The following is a 21,579-nucleotide window of genomic DNA, read 5'->3' on the forward strand; positions in this document are numbered from 1 at the left end:
CTCCAGCATTTGGCCATGCACTGACATGCCCATGGGAGTCAGGGAGGGGATGTGGAGGTGCATCCCCAATGTGGGCTCGTCTCCTCTGCTGAAAGGAGCTTTAAACTTACAGAGGGGAGATTTCGGTCAGATCTAAGGAAGAAATTCTTCCCTCTGAGGGTGCTGAGGCACTGGTACAGGTTGCCCAGAGAAGCTGTGGCTGCCCCATCCGTGGAAATGTTGAAGGCCAGGTTGGATGGGGCTTTGAGCAACCTGGTGCAGTGGAAGGTGTCCCTGCCCATGGCAGGGGGGTTGGAATTGGATGGCTTTGAAGGTCCCTTCCAATCCAAACCATTCAATGATGTTATGAAAGCATCACCTCTTCCTTCTGGGTTTTGGCACAGGCAGCCACGTGGCTGAAGCTGCCAGAAACCCGCAGCTCCCGATCCCAGCGCTGCAGAACAAAACTCTCTCAGGCGGTTCCCTCCCATCTCATTAACTCCCCTTCGCTAACGGCGTCGCAGCGCTGCCTCCGGCCCCTCCTGCTCCCGGCGGTGCCAGGTCCCTGTCCCCACACAGCTACAGCCAGACCTGCCATCCCCACGTTATCTCCACGCCGAGCAGCCACGGCACGCGCCTTCGCTCACCGCAGCGTGGGAAAAACACCAGGCCAGACGCCGTTTCCAAGTGTTAACCATTTATAAATAAGTACATTTTTTTTCATACATACAGTTTTCATTGTACAGATTACAATCTGTATACATCGGGGGGTGGTGGGGGGGGATGCATTCTTTTGAACTTTTCACATCTATCTCACAGCTCACATGTACAGACAAGAAAACTCTGCTCAAGCAAATACAGCAAAGGAAAAAATATGTTTTCTTCTTTCCTTATACACGAGAGGCGGAGGCCTCCGCTGTCGGCAGGGGCTGCTCTTCCCGCTGCACGGTATCACAACTGCGCGGTGTTCAATATATCGGTAGAGAGAACAGAACATGCATTGAATAATATACTGTACAGAGAAAGTCCTTTACATCAGAATTATAGAAAAGCTAAAGGAAAATTTTAAGTGTCTTAAAGATCTTCCCAGCAAGTGTCTCGGAGGATGGCAACCAGGGAATTGTACAAAGCACGAGGTGTGTGTACTGCACGCGTTTGTACCAAACTCGGATCCTCTGGGATGCGAAGACAGAAGGGAGACGAAACGCTGAACGCGACGCTATGGGAAAGAAAAGGCTGGAGAGGGATGGCAGCGGCAGCACTGGCAGAGTCCACGCGAGTCTCTGGGTTATCGGGGCAGCAACAGAACGGACCTTACGGAGCACACGCTGCTGCTCCGTGTCTGGCTTATCACCCCCTTCCCTGGACGTGAGGCTCCCCCACCCAGCCGGCACGACCCCGACCCGCCGCAGCAGACGACCCGCAGCCCCACCGCCGTCCCCGCACGGCGTCGCCCAGAAGGGACAAAAGTCTTTTGGCAAAGCAGCCCTCCGTTTTCGCCACTACGGGACGCGATCCCGTCGGACAGGACCCGGCTGCTGACTCCCCAGTACTGTGACAGCTAGAAAATGAGCAGGAGGAAAGGATACGGCGGATGGGTTTGGTGTCCGTTGGCTTTCCCGGCGACGGTCGCGCTAGCTGTGTTTTCTCTCGGGTACGTCTGTAACGGTTGCGGTGAGATCCAGCTGTATAGTCAGGAGTTGGACACGAACGCGTCTTGCTAAAGAATTGAGCCCTTAGTGGTTTGTATTAGAAAAAATAGTTTGATTGAATGAAAATCCAGCAATTATTCACACAAATCTGAAAAAAAAAAATGCAGATTCACTTTCAACCATTGTGCTTTGTGTCCAACACGCACCCCACCGGACTTGGCATAGAGCAACCGGCACGGGGTGAAGGCATTTGTATCCGCAGAGGTCCCGGCGGGTACGACAGCTCTTCCTCTGAGCCCTTGGTTAAACACCGTTAATCCCGGTAGAGGAGTCATCTTGAATTCCCAAAAAGACCAAAGCAAAGTACAACCACCAAAGAGCTCGTGACAGCTTACCACGGACCCACCTTTGCAACGAAGGCGGAGGACGAGCAGGCACGCCGGCTTGCTTTTCTCTAGATAAGGCGGAGCTGGCACTTCGGTTTTAGCTAAACTTCTTCTGGGTAACCCTGAATATACAGAAACCTTTGCACGAGGGGACTGAATCGCTCCGAATTTAGTAGCCACCCCGGTTCCAGAACCTAATCCATGTATGGCTTAGGCGTTTGTCACACGCACACACAAACGTTCACACTAGCCAGGTGGTTTTCTTTACAGCCAGGTTAAAGAAAAAAAATAACAACCTCCACAAAAATTCAGTGCTCGGACGGACCCACCTGCGGGCACCGGTGCCAGGCGGCAGACGGACAGACGGACGGACAGACGCCTCGGTTCAGTGGGGAGCTGGCGCCGCCCGTGCGCTCCCCGAGCAGCGACGCAGAGAAGCAGCTCAGGCTGCACGACGGATCCCGAGGGATCTGTCTTTGTAAAACCCTCCCCTTTCCTAAGTGCTGACAACTATTTTCATGGCGCTCCGATGCCATTCCCAGCCTGGCAGGTGAGGACAGGTGGGTGTCCCCTCCCCTGGGACCAGAGCATCCTCCAGCCTGGGAGACAAAGCACGAGCCGGTGAATCCCCGGGGGGACGTGGCAGACACCCACACCCCAAGCTGGGAGAGAAGATTCCAGCAGTGCGGTGGCAGACCCGGCTCTCGGAGCGGCTGCGGGCAGAGGATGACGGATGCCTGGTGGGAAGGTTGGCTGAATACAGGGGTCGGCTTCAGCATCGCCCACCCGACGCGCCCCAAGAACCAAACCCGGAGGTTTCAACGTCATCGAGAACCTGCTTTCCTCGGGGCACCTGCAAAATGCCACGCGTAAGACGGGGGCTCGCCAGCCGTGCCGCCGCAGCCGGGGAGGTGCCGCCTGGCAGCACCGTCCCACAGCTTCGTTACTCAAACAGCAATTAAATACGTAGCACGGACGGACAAGACAGCACCATGCCTGCAACCTCTGCACGTGCTCCTGCCAACGTGGCCTGGGCTCGTTGGATCTAGACCTAAGGTGACGGAGCGAAGGGACGTCAGGTGCCATCGGAGCCTGGTGCTCCACCAAGCCATGTCTACGACAGTGCCCTTCGCAACGGGACCACGCGCGACAGCGCAATGCAAACCGACCTCTGCTTCTGCTCCGTGCCAAATCCGAATCGTGACTTTGAGGACGCGGGGGGACCGTGGAAAGAACGGCTTTTCCAGGGAGAGGTGTGCTCCTTCCCCGCCCGGAGATGACAGCAGTCACCCTGCCTCAGCTGTCCCTAAGAGAATTGCTGGGGAAGCGCTTTAAAATCACTGCAAATAATTTTGTATTTTAAAAATTAGTCAATTTGTTGATGCTTATATACAAGAGTCAGTTCTTGTGCTATAAACGTTACGATTCATTGCTTCGTTTCTTTTCTTTTTTCTTTTCTTTTTTTGAAAAATACACTAAGAGACAAGAGCTGTTTTGCTATTTTCTAATGAAGACACTACTCACGCTTAAATATCCAGTATTTATCATAGTAACAAATTCAAACAGTAAAGTGCACCCATTTACAGAGAGAACAGATGGAAAACCATTAGTGCAAGAACGCTGTGAAAAATGTAACACGTGGTATCGTGAAAAAACCTGCACGCCGCAGTAGTTAAGCCTCCTTTCAGCTTGGTGTTCGTGTTAAAAGTGTGAGCTGTTTTCTTTTTTTCCCTTAGAACATCTTCACAAACCCAAGAGTTATCCACAGAAGTGCTGCGAGGGGATGCTGCGGAAGGACAGGACCGGGAGCACGAGGCAGTGAGCGGCGGAAGCAAAGCTCGGGCAGTTCTCACGTCGCTGCTCTCGGACCGTCCCAGTTTGCATCGCGGTGGAGGGAACTGGCTGACGGCTGTAGCGCGTGGCGCTCGGCCGGATAAAATAGGGACGGGGCTGAATTTGGTTACTTTTTCCTTTCAAAGGAGCAACGGAAGGTAGGGAGCTACTCACTCGATCAGAAAGCTGGAGGATGGGAGGTGTTGAGCAAAGTGACCGGTGCTACTCCAGAGCCACGGGTATGTCCCAGCTATAGGTGCACCATATGCAGAGAAGAAACCAGTTATTCCTTACAAAGCAGAACGTGCTGCTCCAAAAAAAAAATAAGAGAGAGGAAGAAAAAAAATCATCACGCACCCTTTGCAAGGAGAAAAACAGTGCACGGAGCTGGGGGTCCCTGTGGCCACGGGGCGCCTGCCCTACCGAGGGGGCTCCCACTCGACCCCCCTGCTTTACAGAGCCCTGTGATAAAGCAAAGAGTCGGCACTGGGATGCACCTTGAGAAAGAAAACACCAACCTCAATCCAAAGACTGGCCTGAACAAACACCAAACAGCCCAAAAGAGCCCCAAAATCTCCAAACCCCACGGAGGATTCCCCCCGCCCCGTACGCTCCCAACGTGTCTATGAGACACAAGCCATCGTCCCGAGGTCCGTGCGTCCCAGCTCGCTCCGAGCAAATAGCAACGGAATAGCAAGGAGATGTGCTGATCCACACCCAGAAAAAACCCAAACCCGAAAGCCCCGTCGAAGCCAGAGTTTCCTTAAGAGTTTCGGACCAAGTCCTTAGCTGGTGTAAGCGGATGTAGCTGCACTGATGTGGTGCTGGGGATATGCTCGTTTACACCAGCGGAGGTCGGACCCCACGATTTGGTTCAAGAAGTCTTGTGGTCTATTGGCGTAGCCCTTTGGAAAACCCGAAAGGTATCGCTCCTCCCGCTCGGCGCTGGAATCGCTCTCCGGAGTTGGTGTGAGTCAGCGTCGGCATCAGGCAACAGGCACTGGTTTGCTCTAAAACAAGCGATGCGGTTATCGCTCTCCCCCCGGGTCGTCCCACCCTTCGCCCTCGGTAACCGAAAAGGCAGATTACGAACCCACCAGTAGTAAATGAAGCTGTAAAGAAAGTCCCTCCACCCCCCTCCCCAAAAAACATTTCAGACAGTAATTGAAAAAAATACTGAAAATCCCATAAAAAGGATTTTGGAAGCGTTCCCTGCTTTTTCACGCTGTCGTGATGTGATTTGCATTTGATTTTTAAAAAAAGGAAAAAACAAGAAAAAAAGAAATGTTTTCTCTCAACCCAAACCAAAAAAAATGTCCCGAAAGAGATTGCATAAATAAATTATAAATATCTCTCTTTTAACTACAGGTCCTTAAAAGGCAAAACACGGTCTCTAGCATTTACAGGTACGGAACGCGGCAATCGCTTGCCAAGATTTCGGGACGGGATCTTAGGGAGCGATCCGAAGGGAAGGGCAGGGATGCTGCAGGGGGGGGTTTGCAGAAGGACCCTTCCTGTCTCGGGAACCATCGTGCCACGTTACACATCCTCACCACAAAAAAATTTCAAAAATTAAACCCTGCAATTTTCCTCCTTGAATACCATTTTCTAAGTCAGATTTTTTTTTTTCCCAAATGAAACCCCCGACACGGAACCGGCCCGGCGCAAACGCGGCGCAGCGCGCGCGGCGCAGCCGTCCGCCAACGGCGCGGAGAAGGAGTCGGTGGCGATCCCAGTTCGCCCGCAAGAGGTTTCTGGCCAATCCTTAAAACAGGTCGAAAGGGCCAATTCCCATCTCTCGATGCTCGTAAAACCCCCCAGAACACACCGGGGCACCCGGCCGGCGGCTCGCGGAGCACCGCGTGATCCCCACCCCTTCCGGCCGATGACGCGATCCAGGAACGAAGGAATCCCAACTGGGATCAAACCGCTATCGCCCGGCCGACGCGGGGGGTGGTGGCGCACGGCTACTCCGGATTAAAGCTCGTCGCGCCCTCGCTCGCTGCGGTAATTCGCTCCGTGGGGGCGGAGAGCCGAGCGACCCGGTTGGCAGCGGGACCTGCGAACGCGGCCTTGGGAAAGGCTCCTGTGCTCCCTGCTCTGCTCCCGCTGGGAATTCCCACCGGAAGCGCGTAAGAGCTCACCGAGACAAAAGAATCAGATCGAAACCGAACGCGATTGTCTCTCGGAAAAGAGCCGGTTACTTCCCGCTGCGCGGGGGATGTTTCCGGACCGCCCCGCACCACGTACTGAGATCTCCCGGTTGGGAATTGAGCTGGAATCGGGCAAACGGTACTGGCTCGGCTGCTGTTGGCTTCACGGTCGGCTGGGGAACGGAAAGGGCTGGAGCACGTGCACGGCTGTCTGACCACCGCACAATGTACCGGAGAAACTTGGTCATGGAGCTACCAAAGAGAAATAAAAATACTACTACTACTACTACTAATATGCATGGAAATCAAGCTTGGAAGTGTGTGCTGAAAACATGAGGGTCTTACTCCAACAAGCGTCTTTTACACATTAGACTCCACAAAGGGTCTCTTTGGTTTGATTGGGGATGTCTGCCCTTGCCTGGAGTCCCTGGAGAGCTGCCTGTAGAGGTTGTCCTGGTAAGCCTGTGCCACAGGCAGTGTCCGCGCCACCTTGACGTCGGGATACGAGGAGGCTTGGGTGACTCTCTCCAGGAGGTCTCCCCGGGACCCATTGGCCAGCATCCCATGGGGGCTGTAATAGTCTTCCTCTAGCAAATGGCCATTCTGTGCATTGTTGGTTTTGTTATAAAAGGCAATGTTGCTGATCGAAGAAGGCGGGCTAAATGACTCCGGCTGCGGGAGGTTGCCAGGAGACGTAGGACTAATGACAGTGTCCACTGATGACACAGCCCAGGTCCGGTTCTGCTGATGGAGATGGGGGTACTGCTGAGTCCGAGCCGTTTTATCTATGATTCCCATGAACGGCGTGGTCCGGGAACGGGCTGGCTCGCTGGGGTAACCCCCCTGCGTGGGAGAGACCGGAGAAAGCTCGTCGCACGCTCTGTCGTAAGCTGGCTTGAGAGGAATCTCCATCTGCTGAATCGAAGCAGAAGGGCGGAAGTTGGGAGTCAGGTTGGAGGTGGAGGAGATGCTATTGCTGGAAGGAGAGAAGCGGAGGCCGACGCTCTGAGAGTGGAGCAGGGGCCTTGGAGTCGGCGGGTGAGGCTTGATTTCGCTGGGATTGACTGTGATGGGCCTTCTGATGAGATGAGACACATCTGGAGAGCCCAGCTGGCTGGCGGGGAGGGACGAACGCTCCAGGTCAAGCTTCGAGTGACACACCGGATAGTAGGAAGCGGACTGGCTTCTCCCGATCTGAGGCGTCTGGCTGTATCTCATACCCCCCCTGTACGCCGAGGACGGTCTCTGCGGAAGGTCTTCTTTAGCCAGCCCACCGTGCTGACAGATGGCACCCGCGCTCAGGCTCGCCTGAACGTGCTGCACCGGTCTGCTGTCACCTACGATTCCACCGATGGAGCCCTGGTAGACCAGCCTGCTCTGGCTAACCCCCATTTCCCCTGACGCCGACTGGTACTTGCTGGCCATCGAGTGGGCAACCTGGCTGTAGGCACCGGTTGGGATTACAGTACTCGAATGGACGGCGGAGCTGGGCTGGTTGCTCCTCACGATCTGCGCCTTGGCTGGCTGCAGCCTCAGCGCCTGCTGCGGCACGGCCACAGGGAGCTGGGGCATCTGGAAAGACCTCTGCGTCATCTTGGACAACGGAGACTTTGGTCTACCGGGGAGCTGGCTGACTCCGCTGGGCTCCTGCTGATAACGAACCGGGGAACCGGACTGGGACCTGTAAACGCTCATGCTTTCTGCTGGGGGGCTGGCGCGATACTGAGGACCTCTCCGGAGAGGAGAAGGTGGTGGGCTTTGATATTCCTTCCCTTGACTTCCGACGGGAGGTGGGCTGAAGCGGTAAGAGGAGCCCTGGTGAGCAGGGGAAGTGTGCGGAGGACTGGGTCTATAATGCGAGTTTTGGTGCGTCGGAGACAGAGCAGGAGACGTGGACTGGTATCCTTGCCTGGTTGGCGAACCCACGGAGCTATTGGACCTGAAATCAAAGACCTGATGAGAGCCAAGAGGTGAGCCAGAAATATAGGCTGAGTCCCTGTGAGCTGGGGATGGGGGTGGGCTCTGGATAATGGGCAACCCTTGGTTTGGCCTGGACTCTGTCTGCAAGCCAATGGAAACGTTTTCTACGTCCTGCTCGAGGTATTCCTCCTCGAAGATGTCTTGCACGGAATACAGCTCTTCATGCTGGGCTTCAGGTTCAGGCTCCACCGGGAGCGGCGGTGGCTGCTGCTGCTGCTGCTGCACCTGCCTGCACTCCTCTTCCACCCGCATCAGCAGCCGCTGGATCTCACGGTTGTTGGGACACAGCTTGATGGCCTCGTTCAGGTCCTCCAGGGCTGCTGAGAACTGCCTGCTTGACAAAGGGACAGAAAGGAGAACTGAAATTACTCTGGATTTGAGCGGAGCCGTTCTCCGTAGCTTGTACGTGTTACCGAGACGTGTGTGATTGCCACCGCTGGCTGTGGTGCTCAGACTCTGCCTTACACGCCTCCCTTGGGTTTATTTTACCCAAACCGAAGGAAAACACTGCCAGCCGTTCTGAGGAAGGGGGAACACAGCCCCGAGATGGCACAACCCAGACCAGCAAAGATGCCTGTCCTCTGCCGTGCGTGTCACAGGCTCATTGACTACTCCTCAGAGCACCACCATGAGCTTCTCCCCTGCGTTAGCCAAGGGGAACCCAAAGCATCTACCACCAAGGGCCAAGCTCACCGCCGCCGGAAACGGTGTCGCGCCGCTTATGCCAGTGAAAATTTAACTTCTGCCCGATGCCAAGACCACCTGGCGTCAGGGGCTCCCGGGGGCTGGCGCTTTAGGCTTGTGTCTCCGATTTTGCAATGGATTTGGCTGACTTCTTCAGAACAAAGGAATGGAGCAACGTTGGGGAGCCCGTGAGCCCCCCCTGGGGAAGCCTTTGCAAGGGAAAGGCCAGGCTGAGAGGAGGAAGAGGGAGGTGGGGGTCTGGGGAAGGGGGTTGTCATTTACAGGGACGCTGTTGGCTTTGGAGCAAACCCGTCTGTTTGACACGACTGTCATCCGGGGGGAGGGATGATCACAGCCCCAGCACCTCCCAGCAGCAGCCTGAGCTTTTGCACGAGCTGCTGAAAACACGGCGGAGGAAGGAAAAGCCTCCTGTTCCCCAGACTGTGCTCCCTCGGGGTGCTGCTGGGCTGCTGTTCCGATCCCAGCTGCACGCAACGCCAGCGCGCCCAGCCCGCGGGCACCCGGGAGCAAACCCTCCTGCTCAGGTAGGAAGGGCACTGATCGGTTCTGAGAGGAACCTCATCTCACATCTTGTGGCCTTCAGTGAGGTTAACAAGGGAGAACCCCCTGGGCTCCACCTGAGATGCAGAGGGACCCGGTGCTGTGGCTCTCTAGAAGCTGGTTGCAGGGCCCTGGGCACAAGCTGTGGCTGGACGCTCACCGCTGGCGCTCGGTCACCGCACGGCGAACCAGCAGCTTCTGCCTTGCAAAAAGTGCTGCAGGACAAAGAGGTTTGTAGATTTTAAGGCCAGAATGAACCTGCCCTCTTGCATAACACAGGCCACCGGGCTTCCATGAGTCGTATTTTGCTTCAAGTCCAAGTTGTGGTTGAACTGGAGTGGATTTTGAAAAAGAATACCCAATCTTGGTGTAGTGAGACATTCAAAGTTCAACTAAGATGAACCTCTCAGAACGTTTGCATTTAGCCTCTCCAGAAATTACTGAATGAGGGAGGGTTACTTTGGAGTTGGAGAGGTTTGTAATCTTGGCCATTTCTTCCCGTGGGGACACTGGTAGGGTTTTACAGTGGTGTGGCCAGGCTTGAGGAGACCAGCCCCTCACACTTTTCTCTCCCTCTCTCCTCACCTGCTGCTGCGTTTGGCCCTTGCTCTTGCATAGTAAGCTTCGTACGATTTCGGTTTCAGCTCCAGGGCTTTAGTAGCAAATTCCTCCGCCATTCCAAAATCCTGTCATTACAATGGGTGTGCAGGTAAGTAACTGAATAGATATAGAAATAAAAATATATACAGTTTGGGAAGAAAACAAACTTAATATGGACATTTTTTTTTTTGCATGTAAACTTGGAAAATTTCATGGTACTGAAATGTTTCACATGGATTCGACACCATTTACAGCCAGAGAGCCCCGACGGCACGTCCAAAGACTCAAAGCCCTCTCGTAACGCCGGATGCTGTCAGCACCCGCAGAGGCCAGTGTGCCACCGGCTCCGCTCTCGGCGACTGTGTCCCCAACAAGTGCATGCAATCCCTCTCCAACGACCTACAGCCTTGAGAAAACATCTGGTCTCGCAGAGGCTGGAACGTGATCTCATGAAGATTTTTTTCCATAGTTGAAAGCAATAGGAAACCTTTGCCACACCCTCTGCTTCCCACTCTACAACACAGACACACCCTGAAGGGGCTGAATAAAACTGCACATGAAGGAAGGGTCTACCATACCTTGGTAGCTACAAACTGGACTCACAAAAGTCTTCTACCAGTGCCACCCCTTCCACTGTTCCTGGTCTCTCCCCTACACCTCACCTGGGAGACTCATTTGGGAGCGGGGAGGGAGGGGGTGACTGCATGGGATGGAGAACGCTTTGGGTGCTTCTCCGTGGCAGAGCCATGAGACTATCAGGTTCTACCAAAGCCTGCTACCTGTCCTCCCTTGCCTTGCCCCCAGTGCTCCACGCACCGCTAAGCTCAGCTCAGTGCTTGAGACCTCTTCCTAGGAGGGGCTTTCATTTTACAAGCAAACCAGCTTTGGATCGCTGACTTGGGCTACAACCCTGAGTAGTTCGGGGAGAAAGCACCCAGTCCTCCTGATTTCTTCAGAAACTCAGTAAGAGAATTCCACCTTCTAGAAATGAAGCTTACGAGCACATGACGGCTGCTTGGACTGCCCTGAGCAGCCACGTGCGAGTGAGTACAGACAGCTGGACCGGAGCAAAACCCAGGGCAAGGTTTAATCTCCTCCCTAAGGTGTCCACACTGGAGCTTGCTGTCTGACACCCTGCCTGGGGGAGCTCATACTTGTGTTTGTACCTTCAGCAGCAGTTACTGAAGAGGTATTGTCTCACAGACTAGGCTGGGAATGCCACCAAGAGGTAAGTACCTTCTGTGGTCTCATCCATAGATGCAAGAACTGCAAGTGCAATTACAGCATCCTGAAATTTTCTATCGTAAAACCTGGGATTCCCTAGTTAACAATAAACCAAAAATCTCGTCCTTGAAGCCGAGGCTTAGCTGTGAGTTGGCTTGTTTAAGGAGAAGGTTCACACTTTTTCTACAAACCACGTTGTTAGTTCACCAGCATTAAGATTTTCCTTCCATTGCTTTTCATCTCTCTCCCTTGCAGCTTATACAAATAAAAGAAGGTGGCACAAAAATCCCTTTCCCCTCCAGCGTAACCTTGGCTGGCTCATGGCCTTGGCCGACATTCCACCACTCAAGTCCACGGACCCTGAAGTTGTAGAGGTCCCTGCAGGCAGAGCAAGGGGGAGGTGGCACCTGTCTGCTGGGAGAACAGACTGGCTGCAGGAGCCAGCTGCCAGATGCTGCCAGATTGGAGTGGGGAGAGTGACAGCGATCGGCACTTCTGGGAGGAGAGGGAGTATGTGGGGGTGTTTCTGGATGAGTCACTGCCCTGGGGAAGTGCCAGCCCCCTAAGCATATGCTCCTTCATTTTAAATTAATTAGTATTCAAAGGAGCACATCTCCTGGCTCCTCCCCCACCGCTGCCCTAGAAATCTGGAAAGTGCCTCCACCCCCAATTCACATCATCACCAAAAGGGAGTAATAAAAAATTTAAAAAGCTATAAACATAGCGATGAATTTTTAATCATCAGAAATGCATATTAAATCATTACTTCTTTTGAATTCTACAACGTCAGTGCTCCGTGAAGGACAACCAGGTCACACAGAGGAGAGACGTGAGGTCAAAGCACGACCAGAGGACGGACACGTGCCTGGGCACAGGCAGAAAGCTGGCAGCTCGCGCGTAAGGCCACGAAGAGTGGGGAGACTTACGTTCATCTTCCTTCGACAGCGGGAGAGGTTGAGAAGGAGCGACACCTTCAGCTCACGGAAAGTTTTCAGGTCTTCTCCAAACCCTTCCCTGGGGAATTTTTTCAGAGCGTACTGGTAGCGCTGGGCAGCTTCTTTCACTTTACCTTTCTAATAGAAGGAGAACATGTCAAAACACATCCTTGGGTTGAGTTTACTTCACCGCAGAGAACTCACTCACCAGCCCCATGAACGTTTTTGGGTGGTGAATGTAACACGACTTCATTATTTAGCTCTTTTCTAGAAAGAAAAGCCAGAACATTTGATCAGGGGAACATCTGATCTGGAAATGCAGATGCCTCGTGCAAGTTGAGTTCTCCCACTTCCTACAGAGCTGTCACACTACGGCAGGAAACACAGCAGAAATAGTGTTAACTCGACACAACTCCATCTGCATTCTGGTCTTTTGAGCTGGGTAATCAGTAACCCATTTCTGGAGAATATCCTACACCCAAAGCTCAATGACCATCAGGGAGGGTGAAGGATACAAAGTGTGGGACTTTGGATGGAGCTCCTGCAGCTCAGAGAAGCCTCTGCAATAGCAAAGATAACAGCAGCCATCGGTTATGGCACCAATGTGGCTCTGAAGTTGGACAAAGGGGTTGAGATTTATCTCCCTGGACTTTAGATGTCTAAAAATTAGGTGTCTATATCTAAACCTGTCAACTGGCTTCCTTTTATAGTTATTGGGACACAACAGTCACCTTCAAAGGGTGACTCATCTTTGCTATTTTGGGCACCTATTTTTGGGATGGGACGATCTGCACCCTGGAGGGGGGCAGCCATGGCAGTGAGGGTGAAAGAAAGAGGGCAAGAAGGGATCTAGGACGCGTGCAGTTCGTGATGACCCAGACATAAATTTTGCAGCTACGAATAGTAAGCTTTAAAACCTCGTAGACTCAGGTTTCTCAGCTGTATCATATATCTCTGGCAGATAACTCCAGTTACAATGCCAGCTTTGCATATTTTCTGCTTCACCCTTAGAGCCCAACAGTGAATCATTGTTGTACTTGCACATTTTGTGTGTGTGTGCAAATCTCCAGGTTTTAAAGATCGGCTTAAAATAAACACAGAGCAAAAAAGACTCTCTAACTGCAATGGTGGAATGTCTCCCATGGGCTAAAGGACACGACAAAGCCATCTGTGTCCTGGCAATCTGTCTTCCTTGCAAAAACTTTCCTCCACCAGTGTTTCTGGGATGTACTATCTCCTTGCCTTGTTCCACAGCAGCCAGCCTGCTAGGTAAGGACAACGTTGCCAGATCTGATGCAATGACATCAGCACTCCGAATCTCTGCGAAACACTTGGGTTCTGGTGTTTTCAAAGAGGAAATGAAGTGCTGGCTCAAATCCAGAACGCCGAGAGACTTGGCTTTGCCTCAGCTTCGTCACAGATTCGGGCAATCGATGTCCCCTCTCCAACCCCACTAACCCAAACCAGTTTTCAACGCGAGGAACGCTGCGAGCAGGAGCTTTTGCTTGCCACGGGTTGGGGCAGCAGCATGAGGTTGAAACTCATATGAAATTACGCCGTGAGCCGCGTCTGTTCAATTTTTCCAAGACCACTCTTCTCACCTTATAAAACATGTCTCCCTCCTCCATCAGCTTGCTCAACAGGATGATCATGATGTCTGGTTTGGAGGTTGCCATCGCCCATGTTGCTGGACCTGTAGTGTACAGGATGCATGATGGGTAAAAAACTCATACAATGCAAGGGTGGTAGGAAGCTGGGTGGAAAAAATATCCTGGGGTGGGAATTTCTGCTGGAGAGAACAACTTGGCACGGTCAAAGGGGAGGGTGCTCCAAATGATTGAGCTGACAATTCCTCTCGCGCTTAAATTAACGCCATCCACATTGCAACGGGGCTTCCTCTGCGGTCATTAGGGCTAACGCTAATCACCACCACCGCCATGGGCTGGGACGTGACCGGAGCCGTTCCCACAAGAGGGCAGTGCAGGTTGTGGAACCGGCCGGGGTGGGGGAAACCAAACGTATTGAAAAGGAGAAATCAGAGCGGTTACATAAAAGCATTTCTAAATTCAAATCTCTGGAAGTGCACTGGGAAATCTGCCGTTCCACTGTCGACGGGCGCTTTGCGTTTAAGTGGGTTGTGATTTCCAACTTCACAAGATGTGAAATACTAGAGTAGAAAATCCATTAAGGTGGAAAATATGCCAAAGGGAAAGGGTCGTGTCTAAGTGCTGCTGGTGCCGAAGCCATCCGGGGGCTGGGGACACGCTGGCTCTGCGCAGGGCACTGCCCGGGCAGAGCCAGGACTTATCTCGAGGTTCTTATACCGGGAGGGAAGGGGCGGCAAAAATTTGGGGACAACTCATTAGTGCGGGTGAAGAATAAGTCAACAATATTCTATAAGTAGATTCAGTACATTTTGGGGGAAGGAGGTTAGTTTTTGAGTTCAAGTTATTCTCTGCAACAGTCGTTAAAAAAATTATTCGAAGGTGAGGTAAATTAAAAGATTAGAGGTGTCGGGGACGCATGCAGGCTAAATCAAACAGGAGAGAGCAAGGCTGACAAAGCTATCAGATCGAAGCTGATGCTGACAGCAATGAGATATACCTCGTGGGCGACTCGGTAACGTCTGACAACCTTCAAAGAAAGGAGAAAACAAAAAGTTGTAGGAGAGAGGGGGGAAAAAAAAATGGATGAAGGTGAAAAAAAGAAAAACAAACAAAAAAAAGAAAAAAAAGAAAGGAAAAAAGCAGCTGTGAGAGGCAGGCAGCAAAGAAGCCAATGCACCAGCAAAATCCCCTTTCACAGGAAAACGTAACGTGAGCGGCTGTGCGGCGCAGCGCGGGCAGCACTGAGGTCTGAAAGCACACACGGGGCGAGTGAACGCGGCAGCTCACAGCAATGCATGGACACAGTACGTTTGTCGACTTGGACTAGTAAAGATAGAAAAAGCATTACCAGAGGAAAGACCTTGCCAAAGAAACAGTTGTTTATTGATTAACTTTGCTAAGTAATATGACAGCAAAAAAAAAAAAAAAAAAAATATATATTCCCCGTTTATAATAAAGAGAAGAAGCAGTCACGACTCGCCGGCTGCTTTCGGAGTACGAAGCAGCAGCTGGGGCTGAGGATCCCTCTGTGCTACAGTTTCTGTTTTTTAGGACTCTGTGTTACAGCTTCTGTTTTTTAGGAAGCCAACCCCACTGCTCGGAGCCCTGCCTGAGCGCAGAGCCGACGGCAGATCGTCCCCTCGTCCCTACCTATCTTTGCTCCTTTCTTCAGGAGAGTGACGACGACCGAGGTGTTGCGGCACCCCACCGCCCTGTCCAGGGGCCGCATCCCGCTGTAGTCAACGTGCTCGATCATGGCCCCATGGTCCACCAGGAACTGAACCTGCAACGAGAAACCCAACAGTCAGTTCTGCTCCTGGGTGAGACCTTCGCGTGCTGCTGGGGATGTACAAGCAGAAGAAGCTTGTGCTGCTCCACTGCTCGGGCTAAAACACCTCTGCAGGGACTGAGGGCTCATTGGTCTCGTGTGTTGTCCTCTACGGAAGCGCTTGCACGCACGGAGGGAGGGCCAGGACTCTATATGCTCATCGCTGCTCAAGCCGAACTGGACTATTTTAAGGCTTTTACACCAAATGGGCTTTTACACCTGGGCTGCATCCAAAGCAGCGTGGGCAGCAGGTCAAGGGAGGGGATTCTGCCCCTCTGCTCTGCTCTCCTGAGACCCCCCTGCAGTGCTGCGTTCAGCTCTGGAGCCCCAACACAAGAAGGACATGGAGCTGTTGGATCAAGTCCAGAGTAGGTCACAAAAATGACCCAAGGGCTGGAGCACCTCTGCTATGGAGACAGGCTGAGAGAGTTGGAGCTGTTCAGTCCGGAGAAGAGAAGGCTCCGGGGAGACCTTCTAGCACCTTCCAGTACCTAAAGGGGCTACAGGAAAGCTGAAGAGGGGCTTTGGACAAGGGCAGGTAGTGACAGGACATAGGGCAACAGCTTTGAACTTACAGAGGGGAGATTTTGATGAGATCTAAGGAAGAAATTCTTCCCTCTGAGGGTGGTGAGGCACTGGCACAGGTTGCCCAGAGAAGCTGTGGCTGCCCCATCCCTGGAAGTGCTCAAGGCCAGGCTGGATGAGGCTTTGAGCAACCTGGTGTAGTGGAAGGTGTCCCAGCCCATGGCAGGGGGGTTGGGACTGGATGATCTTGAAGGTCCCTTTCAACCCAAATCATTCCAGGGTTCTAACTGCCCGTTTTCTTCTGCATGCATTACAAGCCACTTACCACCTCTGCATCGCCGTAAAAAGCTGCCAGGTCCAGCGGAGTGCGTCCGTTTTTATCCGCGTGGTCGGTGGCAGCCCCATTCTCCACCAAGGAACGCACCACGGAGAGATGTCCCTTCAGACAAGCCCAGCTGAGGGCTGTCAAGCCCTCCTTGTCCATCAGGGAAATGGAGGCACCTGAAAGAACAAACGTCCCTTCACTCCAGAGCTCTCTGTTGTTGAGCACCATGAGCACAAACCAAACGCTTAGTGATGACAGCTGATCTTTAGAGAGCTACGTACATCGGTATTAATCACTTCATTAATATTTCTCCCAGCGTGGATCCCACCCTCCACGGCACCTTCAAATGCACCGACAGGAACTGTGGCCAATGAGTTCATTCACACCAAGCTCACATCTTCTCGCACCCAGCTCTGTAGGCTTTTCTGGCAAACGTCTTCTGAGCAGCAGGGTGGATTTGACATCCCTCATCTGAGACATCAATCTTCCTTTTTAACCATTTTGGTTTCTGTTTTTTTTTTTTTTTTTAATCAAACCCCACTCCAGCCTGTGTGAGTCAGAGGTGAAGACCATTTCGCTGCTTCAGCAGGCCAAGGCGTACCAAGGGGAACTAAGTCAATTCAGCTCAGTTCTTCTAAAAAAGTATATGATTTTTCCTCTCTTCGCTCCCCTCCCCTTTACCCAAATCGACACAATTTCCAGCAGTATTTCTCCCTGAACTCTGAACTTTACTCAATATAAATACACCACTGTGGGATAAACCACTGCCAACTGCAAGCCAAGGAGAGAGGGACTTGACATTTTCTTGGATGAAGAATCCGCGCTGCCATACCAACGGGTCAGTACTGCTTCATACGGCATATGGAGCCGCGTGCGAGATCTGAACAGCAGCACTAAGTGAACACTCCTCTGCGTGGCACGAAGACAACTCCTGTTGCCATGGCACAGGCAGGGGTGCAGAAGGGATCCGGCTCAGCTCCGCTCCTCCCAGGAACTGCAGTTACCTGCAGAATGCTGGTGCCAGCTGGCTGGGATGTGTTGCTGCTGCAGGAATTTTCTCCTACAGGTAAACTCTAAACCACCCAGCAAGAGATCTTTGCTGCCTCCAGAAAGTTCAGCAAGCCAGAGAGTAACATGAATTTCCTGAACTTTCCTGTTCATCCCAGCTGGCACATCCCCCAGGCGACAGCAAACCGACGGGTCTTCCAGCTTGTGCGACTTTTTGTTTGCGGAGAAGCACGGCGCAGGAAGGTTTGCTCGGGATGTCTTCCGAAACGCCTGCCCAGGGCTCTCTGCACAGCCGCAGCACCCTGCTCGCTGCACATCTGGGAGAGCAGGGTGCTCAGTGTGGAGCACCAGTGAGGAGGTGGCAAGTGATGTCTGGGGCGATCCGGTGTGCTGAGGAGGGACGCTGGCTGCAAGGCGGCTCAAACGTACAAGCCAAGGGATGACATCAAACTCCCAGCCTCTTGCCAGCCTTCTCTCACACTGCCCACCCTTCTGACGCTCTGTGAAAGCCCTCCAGATGATCCTCAACTGACCCAAGGCCAAGCTTTGCTCATCAAAACAGGATAAAGCCTCATTTCATTCCTTCTTATTTGTACCAGCTACTTTCTCGCAATCAAATCGTCAAAGTCTTTTCTTGTGTTTTCCCACTGTCTCCTCCGGAGCAGGTGAGAAAGCTCCTACGACAAGAGGGAAGGCTGGAAAGCTGCATCATCACTCAACCTTCCCGCTCTTGAAGAGACAGCCCATACCAGAGGGTGACATGCCCAGACTTCAGGGTATCGCCACGGCAATGCAAGCTGAAGGTCTGAGTGAGTGGACGATGCCCACCGCGTCAGAAACGCCAAAACGCTGCTCCGGGGCAGGCTGGGCACAGCCTCTGCAGAAGCGCCGAGCTCCCGGCACGGCCGTGGCTCCCAGTAGAACCTCTGCTTGACCTGGAGGCACCTCTTGCTGCTGTGGGGATCTCCAACCTACTCAGCATTAACAAGTCAGACACGAAACGAACTGATGGTTTTGAAGGCGAGTGGCTTCCGGTGACCTGGTGGGATCGATCCTTGCTGCAGTGGGAAAGATTTTGTCAGGGTAAACCTGGCTCGCTTCTGAGATGGGCTGGGCTGCTCCTGCCCTAAAAACTTTAATTGGCTGAATGTGAGAGCTGATGAGTTAGTACATCACCCAGTAGGCACACAATGAGCCGGCTGGAGAAAAAAAGAAACAGTCGACACAATTGATTGCGATGGGATCTAAGGAAGAAATTTTTTACATTGAGAGTACTGAGGCACTGGAACAGGTTGCTCAGAGAAGTTGTGGTATCCCTGGAAGTGTTCAAGGCCAGGTTGGATGGGGCTTTGAGCAACCTGGTGTAGTGGAAGGTGTCCCTGCCCATGGCAGGGGGGTTGGAACTGGATGATCTTTGAGGTCCCTTCCAACCCAAACCATTCTACGATTCTATGACACTTGGAGCATCAAAAAGAAGCCGGGAGTGGCCAGGACAGTCGGATCCTTTCTCTATGGAGGAGGCATCTGAAGGCATAGTGCCCAGGAAGGGTTACCTGCCACGGGGACAAGGCTCAGGGTCGTGTGTCAGAGGCACAAGATGGACAGCGAGGAGCAGCACCCACATGTACCAGGTACCCCAAGGTAGCAACACCACCGAGGGTTTGACTCTTGCAGGAAAAGGAGATTCAGAATGGAGCGCTCTCCAAACGGAACAAGCATCAAGAATTACTTTGCCTTGTGTAACACAGATCTGTCCAAACATCAGCGGCAGCAGAGCTGCTGCCAGGAAAGTTTAATTCACTGCTCACACATCCATTCTTCTGGGGGTGAAGTGAGAGCAGTAGGTAACTCTAAAAATCTGGATTTCAAATTGATTGGTGACTGCAACTCTGCTAATAACAAGTGTTTACAAACGCTGACTGTGTTAATCAAGCACAGTTAAATGAGATTTGCTTTGCAACACACTAATTAATGCTTATGGCTTATGATTCACGCCCTTTGATTTTAATGAAACATTGAACAGGATTGTCAAAGCCATTTTAATTAAAACACACCACATACCACTGTATTCTGCCCAGGCTTGAGCTAACTTTTCAGGATCATGCGTTAGAGCGAATTTAGTAGAGTTTATTAAGCTGTTTAGAAGAATGGATCTTTTAAAGTAATAAAGATTTTTGCATTTTTGACTTCTTGGGCTCTCAGTATCCAAAGAGCCAGGGAAACACAACGTGTGTTTGCTGGTGATCCCATAGCCAAGGTCAGACGAGAAGCTCAATATGAGCCGGCAATGTGCTCTTGCGGCCCAGAAGGCCAACCGCGTCCTGGGCTGCATCAAGAGGAGCGTGGCCAGCAGGTCGAGGGAGGTGATTCTCCCCCTCTACTCTGCCCTCGTGAGACCTCACTTGGAGTATTGCGTCCAGTTCTGGAGTCCCCAACATAAGAAGGACATGGACCAGTTGGAGAGGGTCCAGAGGAGGGCCACGAGGATGATAAGAGGGCTGGAGCACCTTTCCTATGAGGACAGGCTGAAAGAGTTGGGGCTCTTCAGCCTGGAGAAGAGGAGGCTCCGGGGTGACCTTATAGCGGTCTTCCAGTACCTCAAGGGGGCCTACAGGAAAGATGGGGAGAGGCTGTTCAGGAGGGCCTGTTGTGATAGGACAAGGGGTAATGGTTTTAAAATAGAGGGAGGTAGATTCAGGTTGGATATTAGGAAAAAATTTTTTACCCTGAGAGTTGTAGAACACTGGAACAGGTTGCCCAGAGAGGTGGTGGATGCTCCATCCCTGGAGACGTTCAAGGCCCGGTTGGAAGACGCCCTGAGCAACCTGATCTAGTTGGAGATATCCCTGTTCCTTGCAGGGGGGTTGGACTAGATGACCTTTGAAGGTCCCTTCCAGCCCTAACGATTCTATGATTCTATGATTCTATGGTATATTCACGTTTCCCTGAACCAGTCAGTCTTAAGCAACGTGCACAGTTCTCAAGTCTGGCAAAAAAAAATTAAATCACTTATTTTAAGCCTTTTACACAGATTCAGTCTAGCTGCAAAAGGGACCACATTACAATGCAAAACACGGAGAGTGCTGATCTGAAATTTTTGACAAAACAGAACATCAGAAAAGAATTAATTGAATTAATTCTTAAGAAACTTGTGCCTCAAACTGATCTTTGTCACATCCCTATGCAGGTTACAGCACCGAACAGCAACAATCCCACTGGCCTGTGGCTCAGGACCCCAACAGGCAATGAAAAACATGTTCTTGGAAGCCTGGGAATTTTACAGTGAAAAAATGTTCTTACAACTACTACCTAAAATATTCAGGTGTCTCACATTTTGGCTAAGAGGTCAGACACAGTCACTTACGATATGAAGAAAATATCCCTTCCCAAAGAGGGATCTTACCTGAAATAAAAATATCAAATAACAATACAAGAATTAAATGCTATTTCTAGCCAAAAAATAATGGAAAATTACCCAAACCAACCAACCAAACATTGGCTATTTGTCAAAAAAAAAAAAAAAAAAAAGAAGCAATCTCTAAGGAACTACGGATATAAGACATAATCGAGTTCACACAGGTTGCAGGCAGTCTGTAGTTCTGACTCACCTCAAACATACATTGGAAATGAGTAAATATGAAATATATTCTTGTTGACTGAGTAACTCCTAGTGAAGGAGAGTGATTAGACACTGGAAGTAGCGAGCAAAGCGAATCTGTGAGCTCAAAGCTGAAGGGCTGACTATCTTCAAACCAATTCTGGTTTATTTTCAACAAATACACCAAATCCTCGCCTGTGTCAGGGCCCTACCCTCCTGCTGACGTTAGTGTCAGAAACGTGGGCAACAATACGGGCACTAAAGTGTTAAAACATGTCCTGAGCTCTGCTGCTGTGGTTGAGTCTTGCCTGCCCGTTCCTTGGCGATGTTCATGGTTCAATCCGGTCACTCGGTGATTTCTTTATCTAAGGGGAAAGCTCCAAGCATGGTTCAAGGGCATATTCGTAACTCAATGCTCAAAGCACCTGTGATATGTTATCTTATTTTCTAACTCAAACGCGTGGTTTTTCAGGCTGCGAGCACCAAACACAGCCAACAAAACACATAGTCAAGATTAAGGCTACAACTACTCTAGTCTTGTTCTCCAACAAGCTGGATACGGTGCTGAGAACCTCTCCCACCACCTGATCCAGCAGCGGGATTACAATCCCTGCCATGACACAAAAACTCCAGCTGTGCAGGAGACAGCGCGGTGGGACTCGCTGTGGCCCATCTCCACCACACTTCCGAGGACGTGCTCT

At 51.8% G+C, this 21,579-nt stretch overlaps 1 protein-coding gene across 5 annotated transcripts in view; it reads right to left on the reverse strand.

Annotated features, from left to right (window-relative positions):
- Nucleotides 1–6,363: 6,363 nt before the first annotated feature.
- The window catches only part of TANC2 (tetratricopeptide repeat, ankyrin repeat and coiled-coil containing 2), a 218,346-nt gene continuing 203,130 nt past the window's right edge, over nt 6,364–21,579 (reverse strand). For 3 of the 5 annotated variants that reach the window (XM_086626755.1, XM_086626757.1, XM_086626756.1), the window contains 7 exons: nt 16,273–16,448; nt 15,245–15,377; nt 14,592–14,621; nt 13,589–13,680; nt 11,979–12,125; nt 9,814–9,914; nt 6,364–8,314 (listed from right to left, as the gene is read on the reverse strand). In XM_086626755.1, the coding sequence (XP_086482881.1) occupies nt 6,364–8,314; nt 9,814–9,914; nt 11,979–12,125; nt 13,589–13,680; nt 14,592–14,621; nt 15,245–15,377; nt 16,273–16,448 (2,630 nt within the window). Of the gene's footprint in view, nt 8,318–9,813; nt 9,915–11,978; nt 12,126–13,588; nt 13,681–14,591; nt 14,622–15,244; nt 15,378–16,272; nt 16,449–21,579 lie in introns of all 5 variants that reach the window. The other 2 variants (XM_086626754.1, XM_086626758.1) reach the window with 2 other exon arrangements.

The sequence above is a fragment of the Tauraco erythrolophus genome, chromosome 25 (genome assembly GCF_009769465.1).
Source record: "Tauraco erythrolophus isolate bTauEry1 chromosome 25, bTauEry1.pri, whole genome shotgun sequence".
Lineage (NCBI taxonomy): Eukaryota > Metazoa > Chordata > Aves > Musophagiformes > Musophagidae > Tauraco > Tauraco erythrolophus.